We start from the raw sequence: 19,437 nt of genomic DNA, 5'->3' as shown, positions 1-19,437 counted from the left end.
GGAATTATTGTGTAATATTTTCTTTAGAGGGCAGTAAGTATTAGCTTTTAATTCATCATCTTTTAATATAAAGCACCAGCACATTTCAGTTATTAATTATTGCTTCTTGCACAAGTCCTGATATGTTTAAGAGTTTCATTTTCAAAATATATTCTGTTTTAATAATCACTGCTATATGTCTTCATTAATTTTTTACTTGATTTGAAAATCTAAGATATACATTACTTTTTATTCTCTAATTTTAAAATCATCTTTCATTTTTAGGTGGATTAATCAGGTTCATAAAAAGATTTCACACTATAAAGAAGTTTATAGTCAACCAGATAATATATTAGAGCAAATTTATGAGGTAATATTTAATGTCTATATTATTAATTAATTAAAAAAACATTTGCCTCTGCTACGTTATTTCTGCCATATCTGTTTGATGTCTGAAAGTCAAACCAACACATGTATTGAAACACATATTATTTATTTTCCTATTTCATGTCTTGGTTATTGTTTAAGAAACTATAGGTACCATAAGATTATTTTAAGTGAGGTAAAAGCTGTTTGTCCTTTCTCACCAAAATCTCTAATGCAAATGAGTATATCAACCATGTTGGCAACTAATAAAAGAAAACTTTCATGCTGTTAACAGTTTCACTGGGCTTGAATGCATATGTCCGTCTAATTTTTTTACTAGAATACAGTTGTACACTTAATAATTCAAAAAAATTGGTGTTATATGCATAAACAAATATTTTTATGATTCACAGGTCCATGAAACTAAGGTCGTAGTTTCAAACCAGTCCCATGCTGAGTTCGCTGAATGGCTACCAAGTCATCAATCTTGTACAGTTTCGGTTTCTTCCGTCTTTTGCTAAATTGCTTGTGATTCTCTTCTTGTAACTTCAAAATGTTGTTTTTCGCCTCTTCTCTCGTTTCATCACGTTCTTGCATCAACTGCTTTTGATATTCTTCATTTAATGTCTCACTAATTCTTAGATCTTCTTGTTCTTCATTTTCGTGCGTATGAGAAGCTCAAACAGTGAATATTTTGTACTTCTCGTAGTTGTACTGTTGATTATTCTCTGAACATCTGGAACATATTTAAACCATTCCATTGAATCCTCATGTGATAATTTCAACAAAACAGGAATCAAAATTCTATGGATTCGCTCAATCTGTTATTACCTCTTGGAATATCAGTAGTAATTTCAACATGTTCTATGCCTTCTTCCGTACAATAAGCTGAAAATTCTTTCAATGTAAAGGCACTACCTCGATCAGAAATGATTCTGGCTGGATTGCCAAATACAGTCTGTTGTTGTCTCGATTTTGAAATGACTTCTTGCGTAGTTGGTGATTTTACTGGATAGAACCAAGTAAATTTCTTAAAAGCCTCGACCACAGTTAGAATATGTTGGTATCTCTTGTTCGTCGATGGAAGAGGTCCAATAAAGTCAACATGGTATGTGCTCAAGGGAACGTTTTCTTTCAGTAGAGGATGAAGAAATCCTTCTGCTTTTCTTTGCTTCTTGTTGTACAGTATACATTCTATACAGTTCTCAATTACATTTTCAACTTTGCATTTCAGTCTAGGAATATAGAATTCTTGCTCTACAGCATTCACAGTTTTCTCTACAGCAAAGTGACCCTTTTTATGTACCTTCTGTATGATTCCGTTTTGTAATGACTCTGGCACTACTAACAGATTTTTACCATTTTCAAATTTATACAAAATACCATTTCTCAGGAATAATCCATTTTTTTTCCCCTTTCTCAATCAATTTCACATGTTCATCTTCATTTTGTTGTTGTGCTAACAGAATCTTCTCAGTTACATCGGATGTGTATGATGTTAAAATTTAAGCATTCTTACTGAGAGCATCAGCATGTTTCATTTGGCTTCCTGATTGATGTACAATTTCATAATCGAATTCTTCAATAAACATTGCCCATCTTGCAATCTTGGAAATTAAATCTTTTTTATCTAAAGTTTTCTGAAAAGCACTACAATCAGTTACAATTTTGAATTTGGAACCTAACAAATAGTTTCTAAACTTCTTAAGAGCTTCTATAACTGCAAGGGCTTCTAATTCATAACTACAAAGTTTCTCTTGCTGCGGTGAAGTCATCTTACTCATATACTGGATTGGTGATATCTACCATCATCAGACATTTGGAGTAGTACCGCACCAAAGCCTTGACTAATAGCATCAGTATGAAGTTCTAATGGATATCCTTGCTTAAATATATGTAGAACAGGTACTTGAGAGAGAATTTCTTTTAATTTGCAAAAAGCTTCCTGCTGTTTGGAATCGAACTTAAAACCAATACCTTTTCTAAATAAGTCACTAAGAGGTTTAGCTATTTTCGCATAACGAGGAATGAATTTACGAAAATATCCTGTTAGTCCTAAAAAGCTTTGTAGTTGTTTACAATTACGTGGTTGTGGAAAATTTTGAACAACAAAAGTTTTGGAAAGTGATGGCCGAATAGTGGCGTTTTCAATTATATGTCTCCAAAATTCAATTTTTTGCTTTAAAAATTGGCACTTTTTGAAATTTATTTGTAATCCATATTCTGAAGCATTTTTGAATACTCTTTCTAATTTCTCTAAACATTCAACTTCATCATTAGCTGGTACAACTATATCATCCATATAAATAATTAGTACACCTTCATTTAGCAAGTCATGAAATACTGAATAAATATACCTTTGAAAAACATTTGAACTAATGCATAAACCAAAAGGAGCTTTAAGAAATTCGTAAACAATATTATGTGTTATGAACGCGGTGTATTTTGTGCACTTTTCATCTATGTCTACATGGAAAAAACCATTTTTCGAAACTAGTGTCGTGAAGACCTTTAATTGTTCCAACTGATCAAGTATTTCTGGGATTAAAGGCAGTGGAAATTTGTCTTTAGTAATCTTCTTATTTAATTTCCGATAATCTGTGTGTAATATTTTGGAATTATCTCGTTTGTTACACAAAACTATAGGTGCCGAATAATTAGAATTGCTAGGCTTTATTATATCATCGTTCAGCCATTCTTTAATTTGCTCGTCAACAATTTTTTATTCCATGAAAGACATGTTTCTTCTATTTTGACAGATGGGAATTTCATCACATAAATTTATTTGCATCTTGAAATCAGATTGCTTATTTTTCCGAGGCTGGTATGAATTAATTAATTTACACAGTCTTTCTTTATGTTCCACATTCAAAATATGCGATAAATCAGTCTCGCTGACAGAAATAGCATTCACCAGATGTGGAAGGTAATTAAATTTCAAGCCACTTCTGCTTTCGGGACTTTTGCTTACATTAACAGGGACATCAGGCGATTGCAAAAGATCATAAACATTCTTCAATGACACAGCGATATTCAAATTTTCCATAACACAACGAACGCTAGCATTCTGATATGACTCAGCAGTTATCAAATTGATATTACTTTTATTCCAATGAGAAATTATTTGAAGGCCATTCTTGGTAAAGGAGAAGTTAAACTGATTCATTACATCTAAACCTATTACAATTTGATTACATAATGACTTAACAACTTCATACAAAGTGAAAAACCATCAATTAAAATATCAGAAATAAAAAAGCCAATGGGATATGTTTGCTTTGCCTCGATACCGAACAATGTGATATCACTAAAATTTAAACTTGGAGAACCAATTTGCTTATTTAACTCTAGACTGCATATTGTAACATCTGAATCAGTGTCAACTAGGCTATTAACTAAATGCTTATTTATTTCTATAGTCTTCATAATTCTAATATCATCCGAAATATGCTGCACTAAAGCTGCTTGCTTCTCGGGGTTCTGGTTTTGACAGTCAGTCGATTTATGCCCAAACTTTTTACATTTGAAACATTTCATCCCACTCGATTTGTTTTCTCCCTGAGACGATTTATGACCCAATTCATTGCAATTAAAACACTTCACTTTATTTACATCAGACTGATTTCAGTTCGATAACGCAAGCTTACTTCTATCTTTAATTTGAGTGTCTACTTTCGGTTTCGGATTTTTAAACCTATCATTGTCCAATCTCATTTTATCATAATTTTTTAGCCTTTGTTTAAATTCAGATATTGTTTTGCAACTATATAGTATAGGTTTTCTCACCACAGAATAGGGAATACCATCAATAACATATTTAATTAATGAAGCATTTTCAGTGTTACCTCGCAAACACATTTCTTTCATTTTAAAAAAATACTCATCTAAAGATTCATTAGGCATTAATTTACGCTTACATAACATTTCATGCAATTCAGCAGAATTAAAAGCTTTACCAAATTCAAATTTCAAAAGCTTTTTTTAACTTACACCAGTCATTAACTTTAGGTTCACTCTGAATAAATAGTTTCGCTTTACCTTTTAATGATCTTTTTGTAAAAACTAATTTATGCAAATCACTAAATTTCAAAGAATTTATGACATCTTCAAATTCATAATCCATTTATCAACATTTTCATATGCATTACCAGAAAAAGAATTAACAATACTTTCAATATCCGAAAAACTAAGATGAGGTTTAAAATTATCTTGAATTGGAAGCTCCATACTTTTATTTACTTGAGACTCATTAAAACCAAGATTGTTTCTTTGATTATCATCAAGCATTACTTCAGAAATTTTAAAAGTTTCATCTTCAATATCACTATTTTCTTCATGCAAAATATTTTCAAATAATACAGATCACACAGAAAAGAGACAATTCGGGTTACTACTTCCGTTTTCGAACCCTCTGAATGTATGCATAATACATTACAAACTTTAATTAACTCGTTCAAAGAAAAACTATTCTGCACTGTATCTATTTTATTAAATTCTTCAGAATTTGGTTTAAATATAAAGCCAGAAAATTCATGTAATCTTTTCGGGTTATTTCGGTCTCCATCAGTATTAAAAAAAAAGCTTATGCAAACTTTTGATTTCAGAACTTTTACTATTCTTTAAAGCTGCTTCCAATTCTGGAATTTCTATTAACTTCATATTGGAAAGAAAGTTTTGTATTCACCCGACAGATGATCATCTTCAATTGGTAATCCACACACTTTGAAACGGTAATCCAACATCTCGTAAGAACAGTCACTAAATTCACAGTAGGTCAATACACAGTTCAGCACTTAAGAATAGAGTTTTACCTAACCAAACAGCTGTCACAGTTCTACTTAGAACACTATTTTTGGATTAACGCCACAGTTGTGCACCAAATTTTGTAGTATTTACTTTCAAAAAACATGCTAGAGCACAACTGTTGCATTCTTAAATGCTTTATTTTACTAATATTAAATAAAGTAAATAAAAGATAAAAAGTAAAAGTTAATAATTCAACTGGTAATCTCATGGTGAAAGTGAGTCTAACAATCCTATAGGGATCATATAGTGATGACTAACACACAGTCCTCAAAAATACATTCAAGGGCCCATCTGCTCTTTTGATTACTATGGACAAACATCTTGATGGATCTACGGATCATCTGTCCATTTCCGTTCCATCTCAAAATATCCACTCAGTGCTTTGACACATCTCGTCTCCAGCACTTCCAACGCTCGTCTGTCACTCTGCAAGCTGAGCTACACTATGTCGTCATGCGTTGCTGATTTGAAGTAGAAGTAAATGGAGTGAAAGGATTTACTCTCACATAAATTCCTTATCCATAGAAAGAAAAGAAAAAATTAGACAAAAATTTCAAATCCTCTGTCCAAAAGGTATCAAGGGTTATATAGTCTGCATAACCCATGTGTATAAACACATGGTTTATGTAGTTCATGTGTTTATACACATGGGTTATGTAGACTACTTTAACCAAATGGAAAGTGTATGTAAATCAGTAGAAAAGTAATTATATGTTCTCCATTTTTATTATCATCACATTTTTTGGGGGGGATTAATTTTGCTTTTAATTTTGAACCATATTATTTTTATCAAATAACATACTATATTATTTTATTAGTAAATATATAAAGGTATAAGCATCTAATTCTATAAAATGTGTTATATTATTTTATATGGTTGTACAATGCAAAAAAAAAAAAAAAAAAAAAAAAAAAAAAAAAAAAAGATAGAGAGCTATTACATTTATAAGTTATAATTTTTGTTAAGATTTAATAATACTTTTTTGTGAAAGAATATCTTTAATAGACCTTTCATTTACGAGATATACAAGACTGTATACTATTTGGAGAAATTATTAAATGTGTACACAGTGACGGGTAACTTCCCCCCTGCATCAACAATATTTTCAGTGTCCTAGATGTGTGCTGTTCGCCCCCCCCCCCCCATTCGAAGGAGAGCAAGATAATTTTTTTTTCAAACAAAGATTCTTCATGTATAGAGTCAAAACAATAATTATTTAGCATTATTCAATGTCAGAAACGTAAAAAAGTACTGTGCACATCAGAGGGTCAAACTAATTTAGTGATTTAGTGATAATTATTTTTCAGAAAGTACCTTTAGAATATTTCTCATGCAATCAAATCTAATCTCTGCGAATTCATCTGCTATTAGTTTTAATTTTCCCATTTAAAATATTTAATCTATGCTTTCATTTCACTATGCTGTAAGTGTATTTAAAGTTTTGTGCATATGAATATCATATCTGTCTCTAAAAGATCATTTTCAGATTCACCTTTTATGTAATATTTTCCTTAGAAATATTTCCTTACTTGCTTAAATTCTTTTATAAAATTAAAATATTTCACAGAACATTATGCAAACACTTTATGTTTCTGTTAATTTTAACTGTTTTTCAGATCCTCTACAGATTTACCACTTTTCGCTTTCCAATTAAAAAACTGAGAGCATTTATATAGAATTTAAACAAATCCATTCTTTAAATTTTTAAGTGTACAGTGTAAATTTATTAATTAAGACATTATTTTCACGTAATGAGGTCAATTTGTGATAGACTGCCAATTTTCTATTCAAAATATAAGTATCCACACTCTTCTAAAATTCAGAATAAGGAAATTTTAATCAAAGTGATATTAAATAAAAATAATTAACCCATCATTATTAAAGTCATTTGAGTAGCTGCTTCTATTCATAAGTGGAAACAAAAATTAAAAAATTTTATATCTAAGAGTCTTTACTTTCCACTTAAAGACTTCATTTTTAACTATAGAAACAATGAGTCAATTTTGATAACATATACCACATTTAAATAATTTGTTGAACTACTTCTGTAGGAAAAAAGTTTAATATTTGTTTAATATTTTAAAATTGTTAACTCTAAAAATATTTCTCCCTAAAATATTGCCATGTTAACTTTCTTTTGCCCTTGTTTTGTATTTCTTCGTCATCATTAGGATCTATCAGTTTCTAAAGGCATAAGTGTAAGAATAGAGAGAATATTTTCTTTAAAAATCTACAGTAAACATGTTTTTAAAAATGTGTTCTGGTGATTTCTGAATAATAATTGCTCAATAATTGCCTGAAAATGGAGCTATCATATCTGTCTCATATTTTTAACTGCATTCTTAGGAATATTTTAGAAATCATAAAAGCTGTTTCTGCAAAATTGAATTTGAATATTTAATTTGTATTATGTGTGCAATAAATATTCAAGAGATGTCAGATTAAATTGTTAAATAATTTTGTGAGATTTTATTACACTTGCTAATACACTTTCTGGAAACTTTGTCATATAGCAACTAATTAAATTCTCAGATATTCTCATTTTTAGAATTGAAAATATATATAATAACAGTATGTTAATAATAATTAATAGTTCGAAGATTACCTTAAAATATAACTGGTTATATAAATTTTTAAAAAAATATTTTATCATATCTTTCAGTTTTTATGTGATAGTTAAAAATTTATTGATATGTATTAAGTTAAATGGAGTTTACTGAATTTTAAGCATTCAGGTTTAGTAAAATGGAATTTATTAGTAACGATATAATGTATATTTCAAATTAATTACACTATATATTTATTTTATTATCATCATCAGATACCATTTTAGATATGTTATGCAAACATTTTAAATTTTAACTTTTTCTCAGTTTTTGGTTTAAATGTATTCATATTTATTTATTATTATTATTTTTTAATTTTGTAAATTTTATTAAAAAACGTTCCTTTTGTGTAAAATATTTTTGAAAGCTGCTTTACTGAAAAATATTCGGAATAAGTTTGACTGTATGTAATATTCGACCATATTGTATAATATTATCAGATTTTGCTATAATTTTTTATTGAAAATATGGTTTTCTTGTATTTATTTCAGATTGAAGAATTCATTATTGCAGCTAGGAAAGTAGTTAAAATGTTATAATGATTTGCATGATTATCCCATTTATAATAAAGTGGTCAAATCTCATGATTTACATTTTATTTTGTGAATGTAATAGGTAAAAGTTTCAATATTTTATTCGAAGTGATGTAAGATTTTATAATAAATATGTTGCATCTGTTGATAAAAATTTCGTAATTAAATTTAAAACATTGTCTTTGCAAGTGTAGATTAAATTGACTCTAAAGAAACCAGATGTTTCAATCATAAAGTGTTTTTTATATAAAATTCTTTATAAAGTGTATTCAATTTTCTAGTTTCTTTTTAAGTGTCGAAATTTAATAGCACTTTAAAATACAGCAAATAACTCAGATGTCTAAAAACCACACAGTTTACAGTTAGCAATATTTTCTTTAATTTAGAAATTAAGTCTCTCTGAATTATTTTGAAAGAAAACTTTATGAATCCAGAATAAAATATATATTATTGCAGAATATTCTACTGTTTATAAGAATTTAGCTATTTTAAAGCTAAGTCCTTTTATGACTTTGTAATTTTTATGAAAATGTAAAAATCGTTCATAATATTTGCTGTTGTCTCCAAAATAAAAAGTTCAATCTGAAGGAGGATATCTGAAGATGCAAATTTAATAAAAAAATTATCCGTAGGTTTTATTATCTTTTGATATGTTAAACAATAATAGCTTTTTCCATTTGAATGAATTGTTCCTTAATACCAGTTCTGTGGGAAAGTACTAACTGAAAAATCATTATAAAATACATCAGTGCTATTGTGTTATGATTAAATCCTTCTTTTTTATGCACAATCCAGATTAAAGATTGCACCTATCATTGGTAAGTTTCATAAGTTCATCCATAAGTTCTTATGTGGTTTGCCATAATCAAATAACTTATTTTGTCGCATTGAGTTGTAATGAAGAATTATGTGCCAAGGATAAGTCAAAGAATGTTCTACTCCTCTTTCCTTACCTTCTTAAGAAAACTTTTAGTGCAGTGATATTTTAAGTTCTCTCATGCCATAGATATTATACATTTACGCATATTCATAACTTCGCTGGGATTTGAACCTTGGCCTGATAATATGACTGCTGGCACTACTAACTACTTTATCAATCAGTGCAGCAAATTGCATTAGTAAACAATGACAAAGTTTAAAGATTACTTTCAATTTATAACAGTTTTTATTAATAAAACTTTTTGCATATAGCTTAATTTTTTTTAATCTAGTTTAAAGATTTTGCAAAGAGTTTTAAATTTTTCAAATACAATGTTAAAATAGTTCATATTGAATTGTAAGAATTAATCATATCATTCCAAATATGTTATTATTATTATTATTATTATTATTGTTGTTGTTGTTGTTGTTTCTGTTTTGGATATTGTCTATACCTTCTGAGTGGAATATTTCTTGGAAAATGGTCCCACTGCTTGGAAACCAGTGCATCACCAGCACACATCCCTCCATCTTTTTAATAATCAGGAATACAAGAAGTTTTTTAAATACATTCTGCTACATTTAATCAACGTTTTGATTTTTTTTTTTTTTTTTTTTTTTTTTTTTTTTTTAAAGTCCAAAGAGGCTTTGTCACTGAAGGACTATTGTTTTTGTTTTGCAATTTTGCATTGAATCACTATAAATGTCCGTTTCACTCTTCAAACCGTTGCCACCAAATGTTAGTGTCCTACATTATATTTGAAGAAATTGAAAAATGAAAAATCTGCATAAATGTATGTATATTTCTCGCATTGTGATAAAACAACGGTACATAGAGCCATCGAATTTTGAATGGCGTAATCCTCCTACGAATATGGGCATGTAGAAGACCAAATTTGAAATTTGGAATTTGTTTTATTATCGATTTCATATTTTGTAAAACTTTAATGAATTTTTTAGTAACAAACTCAATGATTTAAATGCGAGCAATGGCAATAGTCTATGGGGGGGACCTTTTTATCTCCAGCGGGCGCGGAACTGTTTATCGGAAATTCTAAAGATGTGCTCATTTTAAAATTATTTTGCGACCTTGCTACTGAACTGAATTTTATGTTTTAAGTGCAAATAACATGATATTTAATAAATAAAGGTAACACACAAAATGTTAAAAAAACACTCCTTTGGACGTAATTTAAAATCTGAAATCTTTCATTTTTTTTTTTTTTTTTAATACCTTTTGCTATGTTCGTTTTCTTACAAAAAAATGCAATAAAAGCATCATTCAAATCTTTTTACATTTTTCATTAGTAAAAAAAAGATAAATAATTATCTTTTAGATTTAGCTTAGCTTTCGCATCATTATACAGTCAAAAGTCGTTAATCCGAACTCGTCGGGACTTCGGCAATTCCGGATTATCGATTTTTCCGGATTATAGATCATCAGTTTAAATCTCATAAGATGGCATGCAGAAATTCTAAAATTAAAAATATGAAACCGTAATTTATGAAATAAAGAACAATTGTGATCTAAAGGGTATCAAAATTTACAAAAAAAAAAAAAAAAAGCTTAATATTTATTTGTTTACTTTATTAAATATTTCTTTCAATGTAAGTTGTTTAAGTTGCTTCGTTTTATGTGATAATACTTTCTCTTTAATTCTATAAACAGACATAATTTCTTGTTCAGTTAGAAAGTTCTGCTGTTCAAGTACCGTAACTGCTGTTCCGAGAATACCGACTAACTTGTCAATCGAAATTTTTTCGTTTTCACTAACCTCTCTGTCACCTTCTTCATGTCTTTATCCATTTTTTGCAGCAATTCCACTTTTTGTTTGACGGACATCGAAACATACTTTCGTTTTGTAGATCCTTTGGGAGCTCCAGCATTGGAAATTCTATTTGACATAATCGAAATTTCAAGTTTACTTTTATAAAATTGCTCTTACAGTCTGCAAAAAAATAATAAGCCGCATCATATTCGAAGATTAAGGAACAACGCAATCATCAACATTAACTGAAATAGATAATTAGATAATTTTAGCTTATACTGTCCGTTATACATTAAACGCGCACGCGAAAACGTATTCTGCGCTTGTGCACACGCATATGCGCAGTCGTAAAGGTCTTATGCGCACGTGTAAACGCCTATGCGCATGTGTCGATGCGGCGCATGCGCAGAAAACGTTTAGCTTTGAGTTCCGGATTATGGGTGTCCGAATTAACGACTTTTGACCGTATTCTAAAACGATATTGGGCCTCCCAACATGTATAACATGTTGTTGGTGGTCTTCAAACAAAACCATCTCAATATGCATAGTGTGTCTTTCCAGCACATGTGGTTAAATATATAAATCATATTTTTTTTCAAACTTTCCAGTTTTCTAAGGAAATATGAAGCATATACTTTAATTTTGATTCAGCATTAAAACTAAAATATAAGTTAAATAAATGTGTAAGCTACAAATTAACTGAATTGGTTTAAGTTCCTGTCATTCTAATAGCGTGTTTAATCTATGGCCTCTATAACTATTGATGGAAGTATGCGATAAGCTTTAGGGGAAAAAAAAAAAAAAAGAAAACTTCCAAAAAAAATATTGATTATTTTCTCTGAAATTTAATTTTCAAATTATGAGGAGATTATTTTTAAATCTTGTCTCATTTTTTATGTTGTTTTAATGATTTTGAAATCAAATATGTGTACAGTTTGATTTGTAATATGTTAAATATGTAATTTAATTATAAAAGTCACCTTCTAAATGCATTCAGATATATATATATATATATGAATACATACATACATATATATATATATATATATATACATATGTATTTTTCTCAAATGTGAAATACTCAAAATTTAAAAATTTACTTAATATTTTATTATCAAATGTAGGCCTTTTATGTGTTTATAATGTATTTGTCTTAAAAAAATTAAAAGATTTTGTAAAATCTTAAGTTTCCATTTATTGGGTTAAATTTGACTTGCTACCACATAATATTAAAAGCTGTACTCTATAAGTTTAAATTATGTGTTCAGGATAAAGCTTTGCATCAAATGAGTTCTTTTGATATTCTTCTTGCATAGGTAAGATTTCAATGCAAAGTACAAAATTGCAAAAAACAAATTATTAGTTCTATAGCAGGCAGGGCCAGACATTTTTTTTACCTGAGGCAAAATGGTAAATGCACACTTCAATACATACATGCTTCTAGTCATATTAATTATATCTGTGCATTATCAACAGTGATGTTGCTTTTTAAAATTAACTATTTTGAATTAGAATATTTTAACTCATGTAAATTTTATATTACCTTTAATCGTAGCTTTACAATGATACAAATAATTATTAATAATTTTTGAATGAAAACAGTAAAAAATACTTTTTTGGTAACTAATATGTAATAATGAAATAGCGTAAATAGTGATATAATTAATGCAATAATTATATGAATGCTTAATGTAGTTGCTAACATTTAGATTTATCTCTTGGTGAGTTTATGCTTAAACAACTATGTAACTGTCAACACAAATCACATTAAAATTCAGATAAAATTTATTAAACCATGCCTGGTGGCTTAAATTGAAATTAAAAATCAAAAAAAAAAAAAGAATGGTTTGTCATACAAAGACGAGTCTGCTTGCTCTATGGCTAAAATTCGAATCTTTATGATACACAATTCTGATTCAAATCTAAACAACAGGTTGGTCTACACTACAGTTACGGGTTAAAGCAAGGCCCACACATTTCCATTCCCAGATGCATATTAGGTATCACCAGGCCATGCTAACTGTTAAACTGCAACCTAATTTTGATGAAACATCCCAGAAGTGGCACAAGGGTATTCCCTTCCCTCTTCCCCTTCAACCAACCATTCGAAAGGACTTTCCATTCACCATATATTTATGTATGTTAGGGCTTTCACCAACTCAGTGAAAACACAGCAGCAATGTGCCGTATATGCCATTAGGCTACAATTGAAATTAAATTCCTACTTTTAAACAATGCCACATGTCTTTGAATTTGCACAACTTTTTGACCTCACCAAATATTATGACATAAGCCAAGAAGGAGAAGGTAGAATTTAGCTTATAATCTACTAATAAAACTTAAAAGTAATTATCACATTCTTAACCAAAGTGAACCAACAAGTAAAGATCTTGCATAACTATTTATTATTTTGTGTTTGCTGAAGATTCTGTCACCACTAACAACAGTAACTGGCTATGTCAAAAATACTTTTAATACAGTTTCCATATTCCAGTTTGATTAAATCGAACTGTATTCATGCATTCTCTTTGAAATCTAAACCTGCAGTTGCTTTAGTGAGCAAGATTTTTTAAATAACTAGTATTTTAAGACTTGCATATTTCTGATGTAATTTTTGGAGCATTTGAATATTTAAGTGCTAAGCCATAAATTGATTTTTTAATTATTTATATCTAGTGATATTAATTTTCCACTAGATAATAAGAGTCCATTAATCCTAATGTTGGAATAAGAGTCCGCTAAGCTTAATGCTTAGCATACCCAATAATTCGTCGCTTGTATACCCGATATAAGAGCTACTTAGGGAGGCTATGATTGTGTCGTTCAGAAGTAATTGGAAGCATTCTTTAATCCATCATTATTATGGCTAAATGCATATAACCAAATTCTCTTGGAAAATGAAAAAAAAATTATAATCTTGTCGTTAATTACTCTGCTGTTCTTTTGAACACTTATCTTGTCATTAATCCTGAAATTTAATAAATAGATTTAGGAAGCCAAAGATGATTCAGTTAAGGAAAATCTAAGTTATTGTTAAATGAGGAGAAAATATAATGTTACTTGGGGGGACTGCAGTAACATTAACTGCGTCTGTGAAATTTACAAAGCAGTGGAAAAGTAATGAAAATCTTAATAATCTCCTTAATAATGTTTTTTAAAAAAAAAACTGGGTATTTATTCAAACTCTGATAATTCTTCATGCACCAGAAACAAGTAGATTCAACAGCTAAATTAATTTAAAATAATAAATTATATATATTCTATAGTTTATGTTCTAGTGTATTTTTTAGTCTTTAAATATATTTATACAATTACTCTGCACTGAGCTTTGTTTAAAATTTTGTATTCTTAGAATATATAAACGAATTTGTTTCGAGGGAAAATGATATTTCCATCTTTAGAAACCGAATTACAAAGTAGTGTTTTAGCGGTTTAAAATGTTCTTTATATTTTACTTGTAAAACCAGAAAAAATTTTATTTTTATCTTTAATGTAATATTGTTTTCATGTGAAATGGAAACTGAAGATGTGAGTGAAATTATTAAGAAATAAAATAAAGATTTAAATTATTAAAATATGCAGTAATTATGCCCTATATTTATTATTAAGCCCGATAATCCGGATTATTTGATAACTTGGCATAACCGAAGTCTGAAATTTTCCGCCTTTTATCGTACATAGATAGAATAATACTAGATAATATGTGATTATTATATAAAGCAATGAAATATCTGCATATAAATAATTTTTATAATAAAATAGTAACCAAGATACATGGAGCAGATAATTATAGATAAGAGTACTTCCTCATTATAGGGGCGTCCAAAATTTAATCGCTAATCAACCGAGATGTAGTGTAGCGATGTGTAGGAACACGTGGCGAGATATCTCGGATGATTAGTGATTCAGTCTTAGGGGCCAATATAATAAGGTAGTACCTAGATAAGATACAAATATTTACAATGCGATAAACTAAAATGTACTGGCAGTGAAAGTTAAAGCAATAAATATGAAAAGATGCTTTATGTTAATTATATTAAACAAAATCCATTGAGGTAGTTTGTTAGTCATGTTATTTATTCATTTATGACAAAGACCACAAAAGCTGTTTGCCTAAGGGGAGGGATATCTTTCTAAAGGAATTTCTAAAAAAAATAGGCTCATTCATGTTACACAAGAGGCAAACCACGAGAGCCAATCTGCAGTCCGGGATCATTCAACAAACTTGCTCGCCTGGGATCGAATTCATAACATTTAGCAGGTTTAACCAGTTGGCCATTGGTAGTTGATTGATAGCTCAATGTCAATGCTATTACATAGTCCAGGGATGCCATAGGAGACTCGCATTGTGCCCATCTGATCCCTTGTACGTTTTGTAAAGTCAAGTGCCAAGGAAAGAAAGGAAACTGTCGAATTCCAGTTACGCCACGCACTCAGAGGCACAGCCCGCCAAAGCCCTTTGAAGATACATCATCTTTAGAGGGCTTTGAGATGCTATGCTGTTTTACACTAGACGTTGCATGGCAATACTGCTGTCAGTATTCTATATTCTCAGTTATCATTGACGTCATGATGGTTGCTTTAGATTGAACTGAATGTTGCGTTTTCATTCACCGATCCTTATGAGTATCTTCGCGTGCAACATCTAGTTATTTTATAGCACACGATCAGCCTTTTGCCATAGCCTGCATGAAACATACGTCAGCGAATATTGAACGAATTTTCGAAATTGTGCGTGAAGTTGCTGATTTGGTGGTTTCATGCAGGTATCAAAAATATTCGCTTGTTCTACGTATGTTAATCCTTAGTTTTAATAGATATTAATGATTTTGTATTACTCTAATCATGTTATCATATCAGCCGGTAAATAAAAAAACGAGCATACAATTATAATTTTAGCGATGAATAGCAAGGGAAATATTTTTTCATTTATTTTTAAAAGAGATATATTTGATTTAATATTCTATAGTTTCTGTTAAAAAAATGGCAGCATAAGACTACATTTTACAACAGTTCATAAAAAATATGATACTAACCGCAACAGACTGAGCACCTGCCATGACTGCTTTTACTGTTGGTTTCATCACATCATGTAGGAATGTTGATGACATTACAATTTCTTAAACCACCTTTGCAACATTATCAGTAGTCAAATGTTTCATATTAGGAATGCGTAATGAAACTTATTTGAAAAAACTATAAATTTTATTGGTGCCAGACCACTACAGAATATATTGCTTTAAGTACTGATTGATGATTTTATTGCTGAGTATGGAACTTTAATGTTACATTCTGAAATTAGACAGCTCAGTAAGTGAAAAGTCCTGCAACAAATTTTAGAGCTTTTTCCAGAGATAAAAAAATTTTTGTAATCCAGAAACAAAACTTAGTGATCATAGCTGATTATCTGATTTAGCCTTTCTTACAGCCACAACAATCAAAACGAAACTAGATCTTAAACTTTAGGGCAAAGAAAAGTTTGAGCTAATAAGTATAAACCCTTTTAACTGAAATTTGTGGAAAATATGTAATATTTTCCACAGATGAACAGAATGTAATTTTTGAATAATAATAAATAACTTTTATAATCTTTGTAGTTTTTATCTATAAAGGAATGTAACATTTGCTACTTTATAAATTTGGTGAACTACATCAAGAAATATGAGAAAATTGAAGCAATTAAATATTCTGAAAATCTCATCGAGGTTTCAAAGTAATTTCGAAATTATTCTGTTGTTTGTACAATTCAGCCCATTGTTTCATTAATTTCAAATGTATTTGTTGACATAGTATTTCCGAAAGATTGCAAATATGTTAAATAAAAATTCCACTGATCTATAAATGGAATTAATTGATCTTCATTGTGATTTACGGTTAAAAAACAAGACAGACTGGGATACTAAAAGATGATAAAAAAATATCCATTCTGAAAAGAAATTTTCAAAGGTCAAACTCCTGTTTTGGATCAACTTAACAATGCGAAAGTGTTTTTCAACTTGTTAAATCTGATAACAAACAAACATATGAATGACTGCATGAATTTAGCATCCGCATCATATGTATTAAAGTAGAACTCGCAGAAGTAGAACGTGCACTCTCAGGTTTCACTTTAAAATATGTTTTGCCTGTATTTAATTTGCATGATATTGAATTTATTATAAATAGCGTTATAAAGAATACATAATTACACTTTTTCTTTAATATATTTATACCACATGGGCACTCCAGATGACTTGACGTTTCATTCATTGAGCCTGATCTTTCTGAAGGATAGCAACATTGGCTCCTATGTCGATGGTCATATTGCAAGGAACTCCATTCATATCTCCCATGAAGAAAAATAAATTACTGCTTCCACTCATCTCAGAAATTTGAAGAACTTAACAATGGGATTTCTCAGTATCTGCCAACTTCCGTCTTACGAGATGGCCAGGAATTAGTTTTCCACCTCCTTGTTTTAGAGCGGTTTCATCTCCCATGACTTGGGATGTTCTGCAGTTCCTTTGTACATGGCCTTCACTCCGCAGTTCCAGCACTTTAGTGTTTTTTTTTTTTTTTTTTGTTTTGTTTTTATATTGGCTCTCGTATTCCGCGTCAAGGCAATGAATTACCTGGCTAAATAGTCTAGAAGAGCAGTCCGTTAATACACTGCTTCTGGACAGGAGCAGTTCTGACTGGGGGGGCTGTCTTTTAAACACTTCTGGCCGAAACGCAGCTCCAACACTTCGGATCAAAGCTGTTGCTCCGGATAGAGGTCAATTGAGCTACTAGTTTTGTTTTGCAGAGTTTGAAGGATATCCGCTGCAGAAGCGGCGAAATGGCAGACTTTAACAGCAGAATCTCATCCATCTGCGTCCACCATTATAGAGAACTGAGTATGTACAGTTGCAGGATGGGTTTTTTTTTTTTTTTTTTTTTTTTTTTTTTTTTTTTTTTTTATCAAACCCTGGTAGCATTAGACGGAGTCTAGAAGATACAGATACGAATTTTAAAGGTGTCAGAATTGTGTCCAGCTGTCACTATGGGTTTCTTAAGCTGTCAACTGCCTTTGTGACGGTAGCAGAAACTCTGTCATCGATTTGTTGTTTGACAGCAGAAACTCTTTGTTCAGTTTCTCCAACTTTTTTTTCAACCGTGTTTATTTTGCCTCCTTTAGCCTTGAAGTTGTTTTCTATTATGGCAGTAATTTCTCTTTTTCACATTTCCTCTTGACCTGTTTCATTCTTTTTACCCACTTCCTTGAACTGCTCCATGCTTTAACCCTTTCCGGCACGCTACCTTTTAAAATCGGAGTTTTGATTTAAAAAAAAAAGGGTAGGCAGTCAAATTATGCCTAGAGGGGTACACAAGTAAAATTTTGTGAAGATAGCACTTATCGTTTTAATTCTGTGGGTGTGCCCAAAGTGGCACACTGATTAAATAGAGCTTCGAAAAGAGTGCTGAAATAAGCATTGTTGTCAATGAACTGACCGATGAGATACGGAGAAACAAAGAATACAGACTCTCAGTTGTCCTAGATTATCGATAAGAACGGTCTGGGCACACCTAGGGTTCGTCGTTTGATTTTAGGCAAGATTTCAAGGTCAAAATTTAAAACTAATATAGAATAAGGAGATTAGCATACAGCCAAAAAAATAACATAGAAATTTCTTTTCAAACAATTGCTCTTATACCCTAAAAAAGATCTGGAAGATTTCCTTGAAAAATGTGGGTCTTAAAAAACTAAATATGGCTAAAATATATGGAATGGTTTGTGTTGAGCTGCCATTTACTATAAATAAAGAAGGTTCAGAGTAACCTATAAATCCTTTTTCATTCAATTTTTCTGTGCGTACAGAAGGAAATTTTTAGGTGTGTCCAGACCGGACACACTGTGCCGCAAAGGGTGAACGGAGTTGATGTCCCCTTCCATCTTTTCTTGGAATGCAGCAAAGACTCTCACCAGTTATTGCTCATCCAACGCTTTTGCCACCGGCATTCAATTACACTTCTAACACCGAAAATTGTTTCATGCGTACGAGTTTGTAATGGACTGAGTGCACACAGAACCGATGATAACTTGATAAAACGTATTTTTCCCTAACGAAACACTTTACAGTTCTGGAACTTTTCGCAAAAATTTTCAGCTCTTTTCAAAATTTTACAGCTCTTTTCCATATGACAGAGCAAAATCAGTAGTTACCATTTCAACTACTAAGAACGTTAAACAGAAAACAATATTAAAGCGTTAAAGGAAAAGCTCGCAGAGTACATAAGGCTGGATATCGTTACAGTTGCATAGTGATAGGACCAGTAATATTTGCACAGGGGTCAAACCAAAATGTCGCCAAATAACCGCCGAGTTTGGCAGCATTTGGCGATTCCTCCCCAAAATTGGCGACAACAATTAGTCGCCCAAATCATCGCCATTTTGGCCCTATTTCTCAAAAATTCTTACCCCTGTAAACCTGCTTTTCCGG

The 19,437-nt window shown here is 30.4% G+C and overlaps 1 protein-coding gene across 5 annotated transcripts in view; it reads left to right on the top strand.

Moving 5' to 3' along the window:
• Nucleotides 1-11,788, top strand: part of LOC118198479 (uncharacterized) — a 52,815-nt gene extending 41,027 nt beyond the window's left edge. For all 5 annotated transcript variants that reach the window (XM_085811571.1, XM_085811569.1, XM_085811570.1 and 2 more), the window contains 2 exons: nt 265-349; nt 8,250-11,788. In XM_085811571.1, coding sequence (XP_085667697.1) covers nt 265-349; nt 8,250-8,297 — 133 coding nt within the window. In that variant the 3' untranslated portion in view covers nt 8,298-11,788. The remainder of the gene's footprint in view (nt 1-264; nt 350-8,249) is intronic.
• Nucleotides 11,789-19,437: the final 7,649 nt, after the last annotated feature.

This window comes from Stegodyphus dumicola, chromosome 2 (assembly GCF_044657685.1).
Source record: "Stegodyphus dumicola isolate Sdum_Otavi_A_Nest chromosome 2, ASM4465768v1".
NCBI lineage: Eukaryota > Metazoa > Arthropoda > Arachnida > Araneae > Eresidae > Stegodyphus > Stegodyphus dumicola.
This window is presented reverse-complemented; position numbering and strand designations above follow the sequence as displayed.